Source organism: Rissa tridactyla, chromosome 9, assembly GCF_028500815.1.
Source record: "Rissa tridactyla isolate bRisTri1 chromosome 9, bRisTri1.patW.cur.20221130, whole genome shotgun sequence".
NCBI lineage: Eukaryota > Metazoa > Chordata > Aves > Charadriiformes > Laridae > Rissa > Rissa tridactyla.
In genome coordinates, this window is record NC_071474.1 from 1,001,304 (window position 1) to 1,022,027 (window position 20,724).

The window sequence follows — 20,724 nt, forward strand, 5'->3', positions numbered from 1 at the left end:
GTGCTCCCAGCTCAGCCCTCAGAAGGGCAGACTGGGGGCAGGCAGACCGTGCCCAGCAGGATGCGGGCATTGCCCACGCAACCCGGGGACAGTCGGGGGGGGGAAACACCAGAGAGGGGGCGCGGACTGGAAACAGCAGGAAGCTGGTCACAGGGTGTGGAGAGAGAGCTTTGTAACCAACCCAAAAATTCTCGCCACCTTCTCCCAACCCCGTCTGAACCAAAAACCCACCCGTCAGTAACTGCCAAAGGGCGTCTGCCTGCCAGCGTGGTGTCAAGCCAGCATCGAGAGCCCTTAAATTGGCCCTGGAAGCTTGGATGACAACACGCACCTCCGTCCCCAGCTGCTTTGCAACGCTCAGCTTGGTTTTGCAACATCCTATAAATCACATCTGAATCACCACCGGCGTGGAACCGCGATCGCCTGACCACCCCCGCTCCGCTTCGCAAACCTCCCGCTTCCAGAACCGTTTTGCACTCAATCAGCCTAAAAACACTGCGGCGTCTGCCCCGGCAGCGCAGGGCCTGTGCCGGCACGGGAACATGGCACGTGGGAGAGGAGCCGCTTCCCTACGGACGGAGCAGAGCCGAGCATCACCCCAGACCCTTGCGGGGGCGGGTGGGCAGTCCCAGAGGCATCGGCGAGGCTGGGGGGCACAGGGGGCTCGAGGGGCGGCGTTGCTGGGGAGCACCCGCAGCCCCCGGGGACCTCCCTGGTCCCAGCAGCGCTCAGCGTACCACGTACTCGGAGCAAAACGCCTGGCGTCGAGCAAGCCAGCAGGAAGCCGCTTCGGATAAGGTGGGAGGGAGAAAAGCCTGCCCCCCGGTAGAGCAGCCCCTGGTTGTCATTCCCTGCTCTGGGCAGCGGGTCCTGCCCCCCATAAGGATGTGCAGGGGCTCCCGGCCGGCGCTGGGGGCCTGAGCGAGCTCCCGCTTCGGCGCGGGAGGGACGGGGGCTCCGCGCCGGCGCAGGGACAATCCCCACGGGGAGGCAGGAGGCAATTTCCCGGCAGCTCCCCCAACCCCGGCCCCGTGCCCTCACCAGCACCCCCGGCCCAGCGCCTTCCCGCAGCACCGAAACGGGCAGGTTCTGCTCTTTGGGGTCTAGTCTAAACCAAAGCCGTAATAAAAGGGACGAAAACTGCACAGGATGAAGGGCTTCCCACCGCATCCTCCAACAGACCTCTTCATCAGCATTAATTACAGCGAACGTCCTGCACCGGCTAAGGCGATGAAACACAGTGTTAACCAATTAAAAGATAAAGATTTCATGCCTTGGCCTGTAACCCCACGCTCTGAAACACGTATACGCCACTGCCACATCCTTCTAACAGCGCGGACCACGATTATTGTTAACTTAATTCTTTGCACACGTTGATACCACATTACAGTTGTTATCTGCAAGCAACAGATCACTCCGCTTTTATTAGAGTGACGGTATTTGTATCGCAAAGGAGCCGCTCTAACGGCAGGAAGGCACCGCAGCCCCTTCCCTCGCACCCACAGCAACCCCTGCTCCGCGCGCTGCCTCCCCTTGAGGAGCTGCAGCAGCGTCAGGACGCCCACCCCGTCCTCCGCGGTGGGTTTGCTCCCCTGCCCCACCAGCCCCACGCCTGCCGGGGGGCAGCAGACCCCCGAGACGGGGACATGCAGCGACACAGCCGGGCAAAGGCACCCAGCCACGTCCCAGCCCCCTGCCAGCAGGCTCCCATTAACCACCGCCCGTCAGCGCCGTCAGTCCGTCCCACAGCGGCCGTCACCCCGCCGAGGGCGGTGAGGGAAGGGCTGGGATGCTGCCCGCTCCGCAGGCATTGCATAAGCAGCGGCTTTTGTCCTCGGAGCCGCACAGCCGGCAATGGCACGTCACGCGAACCGCACTCCATCCTCCCTGACAGCTTCTTCCTGAAGAACAACGGCCGCGACGCCGCTATTAAGCCTGACTTCTAATAAGGACCTTTTAAAGAAGGTTGTGCAAAATGATACGCAATGCTGACAGCCCAGGACTTCAAAACCCCATCGCTCGTGTTAGCCCAGGTCGGAAACACCAGCGGAGCACGCGGTGCCACGTGAAGGAGCGTGTTCCCAAATCACCCTCCGGTTCAGATTCTCTGGTGTCTGATAGAAAGCTCTAACTCGCAGCCACTGCCCTCACCGATGCCGGCAGGAGAGGGGTGGGTTTACAGGAGCACTTTACTGGCTATGGCCAGGCTTGGAAAAAACAGAAATATGAGGAAATCCTGTCTCCATAAAACATGAGTTACGGCTTTACAAGCTTTTTCCCTTTAGCAAGGCGCTCGCACACCTGGGGCAGCTGCAGAAACCCGAAGCTGGAGAGGTTATATCCCAGCATGGCCGGGCGGGAACAAAACTGCAGATACATAAATCTGGCCATAATTGCGGAAATACATCGGAGACTGCGATAAAGAAAAGCCACAGGATTACACAGGATTGGGGAATGCATTGTACTGTAAGATCAGCACCTCTGCCTGACAAAAGGAAAATTGATTCAGACAAAAATGTTCTAAATGGTTTATATTCTTAATATGTTATCAAATTAGTTACAAAGATGTAACAGCAGTAGATGTAATTTACCTATTTCATGCAAGCACTAGATACTCTGCAACACGGGAAATTGATTTACAAAGCTGGGAGGCAAAGCAGTATTACAAGAGACTATTATTGACCCAGAGATAGCAGACCACATGCGGGGGAAAGGGGGGTCCGTCCCCTCCCTGCCCGCTCCGGCAGCCCCCCGGCATGGAGGGCTGACGGGGGAGAGGCTCCGGAGGGTGCTCGGGGGGAGCGGTGGCTTTCAGGGTAACCTCTGGCAGGGCAAAGCTGGATAGAGCGGGTGGCGTGTCGTACTTCCTCAATCTGTATCATAATTCCCGTTAAGATAACCCCTAGCCATGGAAAAGCACTTTCAGATACCGCTTCAAATAAATTAAATACATTAAAACACTCTTACGATTCCATGATGCTTTTATAGACGGGAAGCTGCAGGTGTCCACGTGGACAGCTGAATGCTGCCGCCTCCCCAGCCACCCCCCAGGTGACACTCGCCTTCCATGCACTCCGGATAACAGGCACGGCGACGACGCTACTGCTTATTCCAGGACTGCCCTTAAAAGCGGCGCAGGCCAGGGCGATGTGCCACGGAGGCCGCTTTTCCCCCCAACGCCCCTGGAGAAATCCAGGAAGGGCCGATCTGCTACCGCCTGCCTTCCCGCAGGTGCTTCACCCCTGTGGGACGTCTGCCCTTCAAGGCCAGCACAGAATCCCTCAGGCCTCTTGAGCACCCTCTCCTTGTCAGCCACACGCACCCTGTCTTCAGCTCTTTCCCACCAAAAGGTAATTACCTTAAGAGCTCATTACGACTACAGGATGTGCAATTACTGCCTGGAAATAATGCACTATTTTTAGCACGTCAGAGTAAAAAGTGGCAGATTGACAGGAATTATCCCTCAAGCACTAAGGCAACTGGCTTGTTAAAACTGGCTTTTTTTTTTTTTTTTTTGCTAGAAAATAAGTCCCTGCCCCTTCGGAGGGGGTGGGCACCACCAGCAGAGCTGGCGCAGGGTCCGCTGCTGGCGACCGTCCTCTCCTTCATCCCGCCCCACTCCCCCGGCTGGTGGACACGCCTGGGCTGGGGATCTACTGCTCTGATTCCACGTCTTCACGCATGGACTGGTTACAGCAACGCCTTCATGGTCCCAGGGCCACCCCGGACGGGTGTCACATCTCCCTTCCAGGGCTGGTGTGGAGCCACGCGTCCCCTGTCTGCAGTGACAGCCCCCTGGACTGACCTATCCCATCGGAGCAACCCTGTCCCCTGCACGGATCCACGCAGAGATCCTGGGTGTCCTCAAGACCAGGGGAGGGAAATGGTCCAGTCTTGCTTTCCAGGCAGCCACCAAAATGCAAAGACAAATGGCCACGTGTCCAAGGAGGCAGGGACAGAGGATGACCCCAGGAACACAGTCTGGTGAAAAGGAAGATGCTCGACGGAACCCTCAAAACGACAAATATCCCAAAGACACCGCTCAGGTCTCCAGAATTGCCCCCTGTGTCTGAGGAGACCCTTTTGAATGTCCTGTTGCTCCTATCACCTCTTACGGACGTTGTCCCCATGACAAACACCAAGGTGTCATCCTGCACCAGCCCGGGGACGTGCACACGAGCTGGCAGCCGTGGTGGCCACCCCACCGCCCACTGCAGACCCCGACAGGGTAGACGAGGCTGCCCGGGGCTTGCCGCTGCCCAGGGAGGGGCCATGGGGATGATCTTCCCAAAAAAGCAGCAGCCCTACTGCCCCATTCCCAGGGAGACCATCACGAGCACAAAACCCTCTCGTTGTGCTCCTCAGCCCCGGCGCACAACAGCCCGCGGTCACCACGGACGACTGCAGACAGGCGAAAATATGTCTGGGTGAAGAAAAAGCCCAGGAGGTGAAACGCTTGGGAGATTTCAGCCTCCAAGGCAGAAAAAGGTAAAAGAAAGGGCCAATGCATATGCAAACAACGGTGTCCCTGGCTGGAAGCAGCCAACCTCCCCAGTCCCTGCCAGGAATTCCCCGTTCCCCTCCCCAGACCATGGGAACAGGCAATGGTCTCACACCACCTCCCCTCCCGCAGCTCCCAGCAGAGGTTCCTCTATTCCCACCCCCACGGCACAGCGTGTTCCTGCAGAGCACCGGGGCTTTCGCCACACTGACGCGGCTCAGAAGGGCGGCACTGCTGCTCCCCAGCCTCAGCAGGCAGGTGGCACCGTGTCACACGCTCCATGGAGGGAAACCTATGCTATGGACACAATCAAATGGTCTCCCAGTACATGATCCAGGGATGCAAGATAAATTCCAGCTGCAGCAGCCCCAGCAGCCACCAGCCACCCTTGGGCACCACCACCACCCAGCCCACGTCCTCCTGGCCTCCAGCAGGTCCCCTGCCCCAGCTCAGAGCTTTGCAGGAGCTCCCTAAAAACAAGGAGAACCCGGCGGGGAGGCCACTGTGCCCGCAGCCGCGGACCCGGCAGGCACCGAGCTGCAGCTCTGCCACATGCACCGGCCACCCTGCCCCTCCCGTCACTGCTCCCAGCGGCTGAAGCAACTTCGGGAGAGGTTTCGTCCCGTGCAGCCGCCCAGCCGTGCCCTTCTCCTCTCCCAGGTCAGCTCGGCAGACGAATCCCAAGCCCAGAGCTACGCAGCCGGCAGCAGCCTCAGGCACGATGGAAGGGGCAGAAGGGAGGAGAGCGATGGAGGAGACACAGCGCAGAGGAAAAGGAAAGATGCTGGATTATGTCTGATGGAATCTGACACAAGAGGGTTTTCTCTGGGCTATCCTTTAAAAAAATTGGTTTATCATAAGAGAAAAAAATAAAATCCAGGCAGTTTCTAAAGTAAAAAATGCACTCCTGTGCCATGGCAGAGAGGAAGGAGGCATTAACATTTCCAGGTCTGGTGATTTTTTAAATCTCCTGCATAGTAACCTTAGCCCAGTTTCCAAGGAACCAGCACTTGGTGGGGCCGGACCACACGCAGGCGCTGGTGCCACCCCCGCCAGGCACCGGCACTGCCCGGGGAACCCGCAGCCCAGCGCCTGCCGCACGCCCGGCGCGGGACGCCCAGCCCGTCCCTTCCAACCAGCACCGCGCGCCCCGGCCCGCGGCAGCGCTTCCTCACCACGGGAGGAGGAGGAGGAGGAGGAGGCTGCTCTCTCGGGCAGGCGGGCCATGACCGAAAACCAGGGAGGGAGAGAAGGATGGAGGGAGGATGAAGGTAGGAGGGAGGAGGGAAGGAAGAGCGCTGCCTTGCAGCTGTGCAGGCAAATCGCCCAGCCGAAGAGATGATCCAACCCATTTAGTTGGGTCTTGATAGCTTCAAAGGAACCCGAAATCCTCCCAGCAGTGCCGAGAGCTGCACAGCTTCCCCAAAGCCGCCCGCTGCGACGTGACAGCCCCGAGGCCCCGCCGCTCGCAGCCACGGTGACAGGTCCTCCAGCACCCCTGGGCAGGGGAAGGCGCGCCGGGAACGCAGCGAACGACGGGGTGACACCGAGTCACTGAAGAAACGTCTGAGACGTCTTCTCCTCGGCTGCTTCACTTCCCCGCGGGTGACGGAGAGCCGGGGGGCGGCTGGGCGCCCAAGGAGGGGACGAGCCCCGCATCCCAACCCCACCCGCTGCAGGAGCAGTCAGCCACCTTCCCAAGCGCCGCGCAGAGCTCCCCCCCCGCGCTATAAAGAGCTCTGTAGGAACAGACTTTACGGCTCCTTTCTAAATCTCAGCTATAAATACGCACATGCAATGCATGGCTACCTGCAGCTACCTCCTACCCGCCGTGCAGCCGTGCTCTCTGGAGTCTCTCCATAAGCAGTGACAGATACAAGGCAAGTGTAGGATGATGTCAAATATGCTTAAAATGTGTATGGATTACTACGCCATAAATATTTTAAGGGCTTGAGTGACTCTGTTGCTAACCGTGTACCGAGCTCCACTGGCCCTCTCAGCCCTTCCCTCGGCAGTGGATGCCATCCAGGAAAAAGCATCATATTTTTACCCTGGTGCTATCACCGTGTCTAACTGACACTCTAAATAAAGGCCAGAATAATTGTAGCACTTAGAGAAGAATCGAGTGCATTCAAAATAGTCTCTTTTAGCCTCTGTAGTCTATCAGGTGATTTTATTTCCCCAAACACACCTAAAAGGCAGCATGCCATAAGCACTCACCCTCTTCATGCTTGCTCTGTCTAAGTGTTATTTCATGCCCGCTTGCTCACTTGGAAGAACACAACAGCAAAATGGCACCATATTTCCTTTGCCTGGCCATGGAATAAATACCGGGAAAGGGAACGGCACAGCTCCTTCAGCAACATCGACCCGTCAACGCTTCCAGCACACCGCGCGGGGTGCGCCGGCACAGGTTTGCCCAGGAAGCTGCCGCAGGTCTTAAATCATCCCATCACTTGCAGACAAGCTGTCACCCCCACCAGGAACCATTTGGGTTGATTCTGGCCAACGCACCACTGCCGTCATGAACTTCCCTTCCCCCTCCCCGATTTAACAGATTCAAGAGAATCATTCAGATCCTCATTTTATCTATTATCATCCAAGTGTGGATACTGTTAGAACAGCACAAAGAGAAGGATGCAGCAGCGCTGGCAGCTGCTTGCACTGCCTGCAGAATGGGGTAGGAGACCATTTCAGCAAGGCAGGCATAAAAAAATTCATCAAAACGACTAATGGTAACTGACAGGTGGCCGTAATTCAACACAGGCTCCGCAGGCCCTGCCGAAAAACCCTGCGCTGCAGCACACAGGCGGTCTCGGCCGTGCTCTCCTGTGCCTACCGCCAGCAAGTTCAGACCTGAGGACACGGCAGAGCTGAGCATGCATCGCACCACCACGCTCTCCCAGCACCGGGGCAGTTACCAGCTTAGAGCTGCGTGTTTCCTTATTCCAAAAGCGGGGCCAAAGGGCCTTATTTATTTACTTGCTTCCATGTTTACTCTTGCCTGCTTCGTTTGTCATTGTAACTCAAGCTGGGTCCCTCCCCACGTGCCTTAAGGATGCTGCTCATCAGCCGCGTTTCTGAAGGTGCCTCCGCTGCGATGCTGCACCGGGATGCTCGCCCTGTGCAGTGGGATGCTCGCTCTGTGCACAGAATCACAGAGTGGTTTGGGTGGGAAGGGACCTTAAAGCCCCCCCAGTGCCACCCCCTGCCCTGGGCAGGGACACCTCCCACCAGCCCAGGTTGCTCCAAGCCCCGTCCAACCTGGCCTTGAACCCCTCCAGGGATGGGGCAGCCACAGCTCCTCTGGGCAACCTGGGCCAGGGGCTCACCGCCCTCCCAGCCAAGAATTTCTTCCCAGTACCCCATCTCAGTCTCCCCTCTTTTAGTTTCAAACCAGAAGCGGTCCCACTCCACCCTGAGACATGTCCTGCACGGGACAAAGGCCAACCCACCCCCGATGTGGCCCCCAGGGTGATTTTTACCTCTAGCGCTGAACTCGGGTCCGCCCGCGAATCCCTGCCCCTCGGAGAGCAGAGCCATGTCCCCTGGCACAGCACCCCCCAGCACCGCGGGGGCGGCAGCCCCACAGCAGAACCGCTGCTGCCCCGCTGCCGGTGTCTTACAAACCATGGCAGGGCAAGGATTTTCAAGCAATAACTAATTTAAGGAGAGATTTATCTCCGGCACTGCTTAATCTGACTGCGTTAATTAAAGAAATGCTAATTTAGCACAACTTATTTGCCTAAATGGCTAAAGCCAGGTGACCCTTTCACAGGGCGGTGTCCACGGGAGTCCGTGTCTGCCCTCGGTGCTCCCCTGCATCAGGCAGCGCCACAACCCACATCCCGCGGGAGCAGAGCTGGTGACCCACCCCGGGAGCCCCTGCCACAGGCGGGGACACCTCCCGTGCAGGCGGCAGCTCCACGCTTCAGCCTCCATGAACCGAGTGTCCCGCCCAGGGGAAACCGCAGGTTTTACAGATTAGATGGTAAAGAAGAGGGAGGAGATGAGGAGATCCCATCCATCAGCGGTCCTAGTCCCCAGCACTAGATGTGGGCACCCCGAGCACCCATCAGGGGTGAGGTCCATGGAGGAGCTCGGTGCCCTCCTCCCTCCATCGCCGGCGCTGAGGACCCGGCCGATGCCGAGGGCCACGGTGGCACAGAGCCGGGGAGCCGCGGCGAGGAGCCCCCCCAGCCCAGCAGCTGGGACAAGGCTGGATCTGGACTAAGACCAGCTCCTCGTTGTCACTTCCAGGGGCTGGACGTGAAGCTCCAGCACGACGTCCCCAAAGCAGCAGTGGGGACCAGGGCATCTTCCCGGCGATGGCGGTGTCCCATGCTCACCATCAGCCCTGCTCCTCTGTTCCCATGGCAATCCCCGGTCCCGGCAGCTGCACCACAAGGCTGACTTTTCCTCTCTCTCCACAGAGATCCGTGGAACAAAGCAAAACAAACCAATTAGGCAGTGTCTGCAGGGGTCACCATGCAGTCACTCCTTTCAGGCTGATTTATGCTTTCCCGGGTCCCATGCAGAAGCCAATGCTGACGCCATCCTGGGATGCCTTTTACTCTTATCCCTGTCTCGTGGAAACTGCCCGGGATGTGAAACTCCAGCCCAGCTCAACTCACCTCCTAATCCTCACGTTTACCCTACGGGCACCACGACCACCGCGCCACTGCCACCACCTCTGCCCAGCCCCCGGGGCACGGCCCCGCGGCGCTTCTCCGCAGGGGTGAGGAATGAGCAGACCAACAAAGAGAGGGAAGGGCTCTGCATTCAGTGGCGCTGGGGGTTCCTAAGGAAAGCCTCAACCTTATTCCTTTCCTCCAAGCCCTGTTGGTTGTGTCTGTCTTTAATTCTGGGGGACTTTGCCAAGGGGCCGCTGTGGTAGCGCTGACAGTGGGAAGCATCCCGTAAGGGCAGAGAGAAATCACCGCCATCGTTATTTAAGGGCCGCTACACTGGGATCAATTTTGCATTAGCACCTTAGTCGTGTCTATAGCAAAAAGCAGCCGTGAAGCTGGGGGATGTGGTACCCAAGTGATACCAAGGCAGCGCTAAGGGGACACGCAAGGCACAGCTGGGGCAGCAGGGCCGGCCAGAAGGCAGGTCGCCAGCCATCCCTCCTCCTCGCCAACGGCAGTGCCCCGAGGGCCCCCTGCGTTATTCCGAAACCCCAGAGGAAGAAATCCATCATCGGAAAGCAGAAGCCACAACCAGTTAAAGCCCCGTGGGTGGGATGAAGGAGCTGCTCCCCAGAAGCGGTGACAGGCTGGGAATCCTTCCCTGCAGGTTTGGGGTTTTTGTATCAATGTGCAAACGAGAAGGATGCAAAACTGTAAACACAGAGGTACTAAATGCAAGCAGGAGAAGGAAGGACAGCAGTAACGCAGACCTGGACCAGGAGACAGAAATGTCCATTCTGCATCAGGAGAAGAACCTTAACGTTGAGGAACGGCCCAGGAACGCCGAGGGTTTGGCAGGAGCGTGGTCCAAGAGTCACCATCGGAGGGAGGTGCAACGGTGCCACCGCAGGGGCAGGGGCCGAGGCTTGGCCCAGACAGCAGCGCCGGTGGCGCGGGGGTCCCGGCGTCCCCGCGGGATGGAGGAGGATGGCCCGGCACGGCGGGGGACACTCACCAACATCTGTCACACCCCAACTGCCCTGGCCCTGTCCCACCATCACCTCCACTCACCCCTCTCCTCCGCTGCTTGCTCTTGCCCTCGCGTTTTCTCTTCCCCACTTCCAATAGCCCCAGGTTTTCAGGTCCCAAAGACATTCTGTTCTCATTACACATTTCCTTTGGAAAGCCATTGTTGTTTGCACGCCAGAAATATTAGTCAGCATGCTATACAGTGCAACGCTAACGAGAATTAAATCGATTCATGAAAAGTACCTGCTCAGCATGTTTCTTACCTATTTTTCAAACACAACTATATTGGATTCCGGCTTTTTTTTGCCGGTCCCAATATACTGTCCATTCTATGAGCTAAGTATCTAGATAATGTATAGTCACAATCGCTACGAACTACCTAATCTATATATTCCTAAAGTCTCTCTCTAGCTCCAGAACACCTTCATCAATTTTTGTAATTTTTTTATTAAGGAAAAATTTCATATAGGCAGCTAGATGGATATTTCCTTCGGGATCCAAGCTTACGTGCCAAGCTAAAAGCCAATACGCTCTGAAACAGCCCTGCTATAAACCCCTGAAAAATAGAAAAGCCTCATCGATATGACAGATATGCCACTATAATTAAAGTCTTTGGTAACAGACATTACGCAGCCAAAATATTCTATTTCCAGCTGCAGCATTGATCAAATTTTGACATCCCACATTAACTAGTTGAGGCCTCTCTGCCTTCACAAAGCACAACGCCACAGGGCTTTTGTTAATTACCATCCATAAAAATGCCCCGTGTCCCTGGTGAGACACCGGTACCTGGCGGGTGCTGACCCACCGTATGGCACCCCGTCCCGCAGCATCCCCACCCAGCCCGAGACCTTTCTCCGTGCTCAGGAGTCCAGCGCTTATATTCCTTACGGCCAGATAGGAAAGATTAAAATGTGCCAGCCTTGACTTCCCGATGAGACGCTCGGTCCGTGCAGAAAACCGCCTCTCCCAGGGAAAAAAAGCGGCTGGGAGCGGAGGGAGGCTGCCAGCTCAGACATCTAAAGAAAATATGTCAATACATTAAAATTATCAGGGGGCAGCTGGCCCGTGGCTCTGAGCCCTGCAAGTCTCTCCTCTTCGGGAGAGGCTTCCTAACCTTGGCATTTTCACAGCGTGAGGTACGTCCTACCAACCCAGACAGGTCTGTTCCCTTCTCTGCAGAAGGGCAGCTTCCATTTACGCCAGCGTTATTGCAACTCCCCTGCTCAGCCTTTGGTCCTGACCAACTAATTTGGGAGCGCAGACCCCCCCAGTTTGCATCAGGAGAACCGGGATCATCCACTAATGGAAGGACAAAGTCGATCCTCGGGGCACCTAAAAGATCCCGTGGCTTAAACCACGGCTCTGCTCCACAAACGGATTATATAAAAATGGCCCCGTCTTGCTCAGTAGCGCAGACCCTGACATGTATCTGCAGAGACAGCTGCTGACTTTGTTGAGTAAAATAAGATTTTACTGTATTTTACCCCTGCTGTCCCCTACGGAAAACGAGCCAGAGGAAGCACGACGGCATCTTGCATTTTGTCTGTGCGCAGAATAAACTGCATTCCTCGCGAAATTTCAGCTGCCGAGTCACTTCTGCAAACGAAGATGGTGGTTACCAGTGAAGGTAATCTACCCAGACGGTAATTGCCAAAGTGTAATTAAGGGCAAAGTACAGTCTGCATCTTTAAAACGACGATGCGGGAGGAACAAAGCGCCCAGCTGCTTCCCAGGACCACGGCAGATCGGTCCACTGGCAGTTACAAAAATCCTGGTTTTGCTTAGAAAAAAGAGCCGCTCTCCGCCGGCCGGTCACACCACTTCCCTCGGCACTGGCCCTTTTCAGAAAAAAATCAGACTCCACGGACTGGGCATTTTTTGCAGATACTCCCTTCACTCCTGGCCATAATTACCCAACAGCCGCGACACCCTCTGCACCGCGTGCAGGAAAACCGCCTGGCCAGCCCCGAATCCCACAGGCCACTTTAGAAACAACCGTATCCCAATACACCTCACCCGGTAAATGCCTGGGAAACCAGATCATGGCAAAATCCGCGCCACGGAGCAACAAGAGAGAAAGACTGCGCACGACTGTCGCGTATTCACCCACCGACCGCGCGCCCGGGGGACGAGGCTGCAGCGACTTCAGACCTCGCCACTCCTCCTCGTTTCCAAACGCCACCGAACGCACAAAGCAGCAGTTACTCCTCTGCCTAGAAATGAAAACGCCGTAATGGATATTTAATAGCTGCCTTCAACTGCGAGAACCCCTCGTGTCAATGGCCCACAATACACAAAATGAGAGACAGCCCTGTTTGAATAGGAGGCGGGTGGAGACACGCACAATTTGAGCGTGGAGCTCAAAAATATGTTTTCATTTGAGATGGGCAGGTGGGAACGTGCCCCCAGCCCGGGGGTGGTTTCTGGGCAGGGATTTCACGCACTCACAGACCCCTGAATGACAACACCCCATGGGAACGACAGAGGAGAACCATGTCCCACCACCTCCCGACCCTGCCGCCGGTACAGACGGGCGCAGAAATCTGGAAAGAAAGATGCTTCCGAACACGTCCTTTTCTGGAGAGGAAGCAGTTGATCTTCTGGATTTGAGCAGAAGAGCTGACATATCTCCTGTCCCGCTCCTGCCGCTGCCCCATCCACCAGGCTCCTGCCCCCACCACCCCTGAACACAAACCACACAGGCAAATGCACTGCTGGGGTGACATATATCTAATGTGTTTTTATTTCTATTTTAATTGGGTTTTGGCGTTTGGTTTTTTTTTTTTTTTACAAGCAAAATATTGTAAACATAGATAAAAACTAATACCCCCATTTTTATTTTCTAGAAGCGCCAGTATTTTACACGCCGAGGGAGCACGGCTCAGCGAACCGGCAGTGACAGGCGAAGCCGGGGATCTTCACTGTGCCATTTCAACCCACAGCGTGACAACAAGAAGCTCCCGTGGCCGTTGAGTCCCTGCAAACACGTTCCCACATAGGCCCGGCTCGCCCGTGGCGCTCCTCCTCCTCACCCTGCGGACACGCCGGCAGCGGGGCTCGGGCAGGGAGCTGCTCACGCCTCGGCCCGCGCCGCTCCATCCTCCGAAGCCGCTGTCGCCCGGGCAGGCAGGGCTGTGACGGCGGGCGGTTGGGCTCGGGGCATCGCCCAGCCTGCGGGAACGTCGGCCCACGGGCTCCGGAGCTGGTCTGGCAGAACTTCACCTCCCAAAGAGAAACCCCCGCTGTGCTGCGGGCTCCGAAGATACGCCTAGGCTTCCGTACAAATGCAGGCGACCGTATAAACTCTAATTCTGACGTCCTTACTTGCGCGCGTGGAGCCTTCTGTTTCTTCAGACCTTCCTGAAAACTCACCCCGTTTCTGCCCCATCTCCTCCTCTGTCCTTCGCTCAGCGCGACGCAACCTCCGCTGCAGCCCAGCCTCCGCAGCAGCCGCCCCACAGCCCTGGGTCGCGCTGCAGCCGGTCACCCACTTCTGCAAGGAACGTAAGAAAACCAGCCTGCGCCAGCTAACAGCACCTCCTGCAAAATTAGGGGTGGTTAAGGTGTTGCCGTGTTTAGGCGAAACCTCAAAAAACCCATATTAATTCCTTTCTGTCACGACCGAAGACGGCGGGTTTGCCTTTCTCCTGGGCTCTGGCCAAGCTCTGCCGACACGGGGAGGGAGCACAAGCCAAAACGTCTCCTGGGATGGTGAAGGTGCCACAGAAACATGAGTAGATCTCAGGAAGTCCCCAGGAGCCACAGCAGCTGTAACCCCCTTGCAAATACAAGGGGGGGAACCCCCAAGAGGTGGCTGATGAAGAACCAAATCAGGATGAATTTCCCTGAGTTCTGGAGCTTCTAAGAGGACGGCAGGAACAACAACCAACAAGAAATAACCACAAATTCTGCCGCAAGAGGGAATTTAGCCCCATCCTTTCAAATCATGCCCCCAGCCCTGGCAGGGGGACCCCCAGCGCAGGCCCACGGACACACACATGAACCGTAGCGCGGCTGCCCCCATCGGAACCTGCTCCCCGTCTCCTCCTTGCCATGCAGGAGCCACCGCCTCTGCAGCCACTGGCTGTGGATTCATCGGCCGCGCAGGCAAGCCCAGATCTTCAATATGAAATTGCTCTCATACGGCTGGGATAATTTACTCTGGAAAAATTTCAAAGAAACGAATTTGACCTGAAACCTTCTTATTTGCAGAAGCAACTCCAAAGCTTTCTCTAACCAAACAATAACAGGTTTTTTTTGACCACAACCAAGCGGCTGATGACAGACGCACCGTTCAGTTCTCTCTGCGACGGCACCGACGTCTGACCCCTGCGCTAACGAGGCATTGTCTATTCTTGACAAAACTGATAGCAAATAGAGTGCAGCACTTCTTGCATGGCAAATCCCTGCTTGTTCCCCAGCCTTCTCCAGCAGCGCGCTGTCATTTCTCGCAAGTGACAGCGGTGCCGCTTCCTCTGCCGTTCGGAAGCCAGGAGGGCGGTGATTTCGGAAGTTTGCTCGGAGACACGGTTCCCCTGCGCGAGGCAGAGGGAGCGCACGCGTGTTCTGCTCCGCATGCCGGGTCGGGACTCCCGCCAGTCCTGCACAACCTGTGTTCACCATGGGCTACGTGACAGTCGTACAAGTCCCCCGGCAGGTTGAAGCGTTGAGCAGTAAAATCTGCTTGGGGTGGATTTTACCACAGGGCTTGGGTTTTCCCACTGGCAAACTCCAACCTCCCACAGCGCAAGACACAGAGAAGCACACACCATCCTCGAGCACGTAAGACCACGGCTATCGAGTAGCCAGCCCCCAAGCCAGCAGGGACTCCACTTTCCACTGACGCCCAAATTCACCCAACGCAGAGGCCACCCTCAGTGCCCCCGTGGTGCTGGGGAACCACCTTCACGCACGGTGCCACACACCCCAGGAGGACACCCACCCCCACGCCAGCACTGGAGGAGCTTCCACACACCGATAGCGTCTCCATCAGGACCTTGCCCGCTACCGCTGACGGCATCTCAGTGAGGGTCTTACTCCCTGCGCAGCCTTTGCCCGTCCTCATACATAGGAGAAGCCAACCCGCATGGTTTCAGCGTGAGAACGGATCTGCCAGGTACCAACAGACGCTGTCGGTGCCCCCCGTCTTGCACGGGGCAAACCGAGGCATCGCGCGAGTTTCCATGGAAGGAGGTGGCTCTGCTGGAATGTGGCCACAGACGTCATTCCCATACACACCATCACTTTAAGCTCCTGAAGAATGAGTCAAAAATTAAAAATAAGTGGGTTGCTCAAGGCACTTTTACTATTCCCCAGACAGCTTAAAAAAGGCCTCCTACTGTGCATTACCTAATTTTTACGACAGAAGCAGCAAATTTCTTCTTTCATGATGCTATTGTACATATCTTTCGACAGCGCTATTACCGTGTGTGTGTGTGTATCTATATTTGTCTTCAACATCTTATGTGGCAAAGTGATAACCAAAGCAGTTCCTTCAGGAGAGTGGCTGCTAGGAGGGGGACAGCCGGCAGTTCACAGCAGGTAACATCGTCAAACAGGTACGGAAAGTTAACGGAAAACAGGGATTTCAGGTGGTGAAGAAACAGCAGCACTAGAAGTATTTTCAACGGGTCTCCATAACAACTTGTGTTTCTGCCTCCCATTAAAATGCGAGTAAATATGTCACTAGTTTTTCAGTGGACATTTGGCGGATGTTTTCCTCAGCTGCCTTTTGTATCCTTCCTATTTAGAATTATATACTTGGAAATGAATTTAAAAGGGAAACGGAGATGAAACCCGAGAAACTCTCAGCTTGGACTGGCTACTTGGTCTTCAAACTTGCTGTGCATCCCCGGCAGGTTTCTTCCGAGCCCACAAACCACACGGGTGTAAACGTTTGAGCAGGGAATGAAGGAGGCAGCCCTGACAGCGTGCAGCTCTGCTGAGATTTAGCTGAGTAAGAACGATGGGTTTCTGTTGCAAGTACATTTCCAATGCTATAAATAAGAACATTACTTTGAATAGAGTCAACAGCCAACCGGCCAAAGAAACCTGTCGGTACTGCTTTGGCCCCCGGGATGCGCAGGCTGGGAGTGGTGCGCTCCTGCACCCACTGCGGCCCCAAGACTCTGGGGATGAACCTCTCCGGGGCCAGGACTCCTCCTCGCTGCCCCAAGGCACCAGCGACGCTGCGTTGGCTCTGCCGGAGCCCGGCTGGCGCTGGACCGCGGGAGCAGGGGATGCTCGGAGCGCCCGACCCGCAGCCTTGGACCCCAACCCGCCGCCTCCGTGTTTCGGACGGGGGGTCGGGGACCAGCCGCGGTCACTGCGGGAGGGAAGGGGGGCTCTGGGAGCAGGCGCGAGCTGCGTGGCAGGAAGCCTGGCGGCTCCTGGCGCTGTCGGCAGCGGGGAGCGACCTCCAGAGCAGAGCATCACCCGCGCTCGGGACTTCGGACGAGAGACCCCCCCTGCGTCAGCTGCGGGCTGCTAACCTATTTCCCAGCAAAAGCAATTGAAAACTCTCAGAAGATAAAAAGATAATGAACAAATAACCTTCACAGTAACCGGCGCTGCAAAAACCCACGGTTCCCCTTTGCGTCGACTGCCTGTTATTAATGATCCTGTCAGGTCCTCTAATGAACTTTGCGCTTCATAGGGAAAACGCAGGGTTTGTCCAAGAGTGTCGTCAAGAGCTTGTTTGCATTTATTTCCAATCTTATGCAAGAAAGTTCTTACATCCTGAATCTAAGAAACCGTATTTTTATTTTCTCACATCTCCACGTTCTCGTAGTACTACTGAGGTTTGAAACAACACACCACTGTCTTTTCAGGAAAATGCCTGATGCATCAAGCAATGGCAAATCATTAATTATTTCAAGCCTTTTATACCACCACTGACACCACAGCAAAGAATTTAAAACATTTCCTCAGACAAGCAGCTCAGTCACAGCAAAACCGCAGCTCAAGAGCATTGCTCTGGTTTTTTCAAAGCTGGCTTTATTCTAACGGCAGCGGCGAGGCTGCCTGCGCCGGCAAACGGCTTCACGTTTGTCCTCGGAGACAGGGAGCACGAGGTGGTAAATACGAATGAAATACACTGCCAGGCCAGCCCCTTGCCGTGGGGATGGACAAAAAGCCTCCGGGAACGGCTGCCCCTCTCTGCCGGCCGAGCCCCCCCCGGGGACGCGGCTCGGGGCAGGGACCCCCACAGCAGCGGGGACCCAGCGCCCGCGGGCAGCATCGCCCAGCGCCGGGGACGGGGCATCAGGGGGCACCGCTGCCTCCGCGCATCTGACGGGCCCCACGCTGCAAACTACTGCCCGTATTGCTTTTAGAAGATGCCTCCGCGGCACGTAATATTATTAAAACATAAGCTTTTCTGAGTCGAGAAAGCCCAACACCTTCCTGTTCAGGCAGCTCACGAGTCCCGGCAAGCGGCTGAGACCTGCAGCCCCCCTGGGACCCGCAGCCCACCTCGCTGGCAGACACACACCGTCCCCGGAGCCAGCAGAGACGGATGCTGGGACAGCGTCCTCCCCAAAGCGGCAAACTACTGGGATATATAATGAAAACCCCAACCACAAACCCGCGTACGAGGCGCAGCCCCAGCCACCGCACACCCTCCCTCTGCCTGCAGCGGCTCCGGCCCTCAGCCCGCCCGGGCCGGGGGACCGGGACGAGCTCTCCAGGCTCCTCCGCCAGCTCGGACGGGCTGTTCCGGAGTGGAAATGAGGGCAGAAGAGAGGAAGGATTCATCCAAGCTCAGACAAGGAACCGTTCCCTCAACATGGGAATATTACCAAAGTAAACTTCCAATAATCAAATAAAAAAGGTTTATTTAGAAACAGAGTATTCAGGTATTATCTAGCAGCACAAAATAAGGCACTCACGCGCCTTTATCAAGCACAGCCAGAGCTTAATTTTGTTGACAGGTTTAACCAGTGCCGTTATCTCAAACGTAAATAAGACCTCTTAAAATCAGCTCTACCTCCAAGTGCTGCTTCTTTCTCTTCCCAGCAATGGAGAAGCCAGATGACACGTCAGCCGGGCCACCCTTCGGGAAGGGTATGAAGCCCACCCACATCCCACACGCTGCCGGGGCGAGCGGCACAAACACACGGGTACAGCAGCAAAAATACCCGTTACAAACTTCCAGCGAGCAGCTTTGCTCCCCAGATGCGCGCCGTGATTAACGGCACTGCGTATGAAAATGATGACTTATGCTTTGGACAGTTTCTCCGTATCTAAGTAAAAATAGAAATACATAAATTAGAAACAACAGGCGTAGAAACAGCCTGGGTGAGGAAACACTATGGATCTCAGCAAGACGGGAAATATCTGCGCTCGTGAGGGAATGACCTTCAAAACTCATTCACCGCTCGCAGCCTGGATGGTGACGGGTTTTCTCACTTGCAAGACATTATACATTCCTACTATGTACGCTTTAATTTTGCACGGACTATAAATACTTGGCTTATAAGGCAGCATGAAAGCAATAGAAAACAAATATTTAAGTGGGGTAACCTTGATTGTGAGGGTAATACCAGCTAATTCTTTATACCTTAGGTCATGCATACTAAATAGCAGGATTCACTATTTACTATGCTGAACATAAAATAAGCCACTGAAAGATGTGATCAAGTAGCGCTTTCTCTAAATAAAAAAAAAAAAAAAGAAGACATCAAAACGACGACACTTTGTTAAATTACCTTAAGGACAGAAAATCCAGATTTTTCTTAACTGCATTGCCTACGCTTTCTCTCCCAAAGTATTGATTTCCATGTAATTTGTATCAAAAACAACCTCTGAGAGACGAATTAGTTTTGCTTATGCAAAATAAACTAGGTTGCCGTTATCATTGTTTACTGGGTCACACTTTACAACCCAGGTGGGGGAGGAACGAGCGGCATTAGCATTCTTCAGCCGTTATTGGCACAGAACACCGTATTTATCTATTTCTGACTATTTAAGCAAAAACGACGGTGCCTCCGTAGCCTGCAGCGTCCCTCGGTACCCATCCTTCAGCAGTCTCATTTAAAGCCTGTTTCCGCCCGTAAGTGGAAAGATGCTCCCTGCTCCCGGGAGCTGCAGGACAGGGAGAAGCGGGGAGAGCCGTCGCTATTTACACCTTGAGTCACCTTTACTGAAAACTCTGCCCTGAATTTTCCACTGCCTCCGGACTGGGCTGGAGCCAGCTGACACCGGCAGGAAGAGTTGCGAGTGCCACAGGGCTCAGGCTCTGGGCGACCTCCCTGTCCCAGACCGTGGCAATTGAAGGAATGAAGTGTGAAAGCAGCCGGGGCCAGGGATGCCCCTCTCAGCCTCCCCCCTCCCCCCCGCCAAGGTCCCGGTATCTAACGGGGTGCAGCGCGGACAGTGCGCGGGTTCTGCTGGTTTTTAAGAAATACGACATCCCACGGTCCCTGCGCGCTGAGCGTTGGCTCCGCGCACCCCCCCGCCCGCCCTCGGTGAGGCAGCCCCGGGTGGCGGTCGCGGTCCTGCCCCGGCCGGCACAGGGGGAGCGGGAGATGCGCAGCCCGGCCCCGCCGCTCCGGACTATCGCAAACCGCAGCCGCTCATTAGGGCAGAGCTGGGCGCTAATGAGAGAGGCCGAGCGGGCACCCCGGGATGCGGCGGCGGCCGGGGAGAGTCCATCCACCCCCCCGCCTCCAGCAGCATCCCCTGCGCATCCCTGCCCAGCAGCATCGCCGCCACTTCACTTCGCACCGAAGTCCTCCCCGCGCTGCGCGGAGCCTCCGCAGCCGCCGGAGGAGGACGAGCACCGCCTGGCTCCGCGGGGCACGGCCGAGGCTCTCCCCGGCGCCGCGGTGGCCGTGCCGGGCTGCCCCTGCCCCGCTCCGGCTCCGGGGCTGCGGACGCCCCCGCGCCGGCTGACGGTTCTCCGCGCCATCTCCGCACGCCTCCGCGGCGGGGGGCGGCGGGGAGCGGCGGAACGTGGCGGGGGGGACTCTGCCCCGGGGCTCCCCGCCGCCGGCAGCCGCTGTTCGTCTCCCGCAGCGACGCTCCGAGGGCCGGGGGTGGGGGGGGCCACGGTCGGCGGGAGCCGGGCTGTGCGTGGAGGGGGGTCGCCTTTGTTCGCGGCGGCGGGGCAGGAGCGGGCCGCCCCCGCCGCTCCGCTCCTTTTGTCTGCCGGCTCCGGCGGCAGCGCGACCCCGGCGGGGGGCTGTCCCGCCCCCGCGGCCCCCCGAGCCCCGCGGGGCGCTGACCTGGATGGTGCAGGTGTACTCGCTGTCGTCCAGCAGCCGCACGGTGCAGTTGTACTCGCGGTCCAGGTTCCTGCTGCTGCCACTCATCCACCTGCTCAGCATCTTCCCGGGGCGCGGAGCGGGCGCGGAGCGGCGGGCGCTGCCGGCGGAGCCTCCGCTCACATCCCCGCGGTGCGGTGCGGTGCGGTGCGGTGTGCGCGCCCCCCCACCCCGCCCGGCTCGGCCCGGCCCGGCCCGGCCCTGCCCCCGCTGCGGGGCCGAGCGGAGCCCTGCGCGGAGCGGCGCGGAGCGAAGCGCAGTGCCCGTGCCCGGGCCGCGGCGCACGGCGGGCGGG

The 20,724-nt window shown here is 56.9% G+C and overlaps 1 protein-coding gene across 3 annotated transcripts in view; it reads right to left on the reverse strand.

Annotated features, from left to right (window-relative positions):
- The window catches only part of FRMD5 (FERM domain containing 5), a 104,081-nt gene extending 83,589 nt beyond the window's left edge, over positions 1-20,492 (reverse strand). For all 3 annotated transcript variants that reach the window (XM_054215504.1, XM_054215503.1, XM_054215501.1), the window contains exon 1: positions 20,391-20,492. In XM_054215504.1, coding sequence (XP_054071479.1) covers positions 20,391-20,492 — 102 coding nt within the window. The remainder of the gene's footprint in view (positions 1-20,390) is intronic.
- Positions 20,493-20,724: the final 232 nt, after the last annotated feature.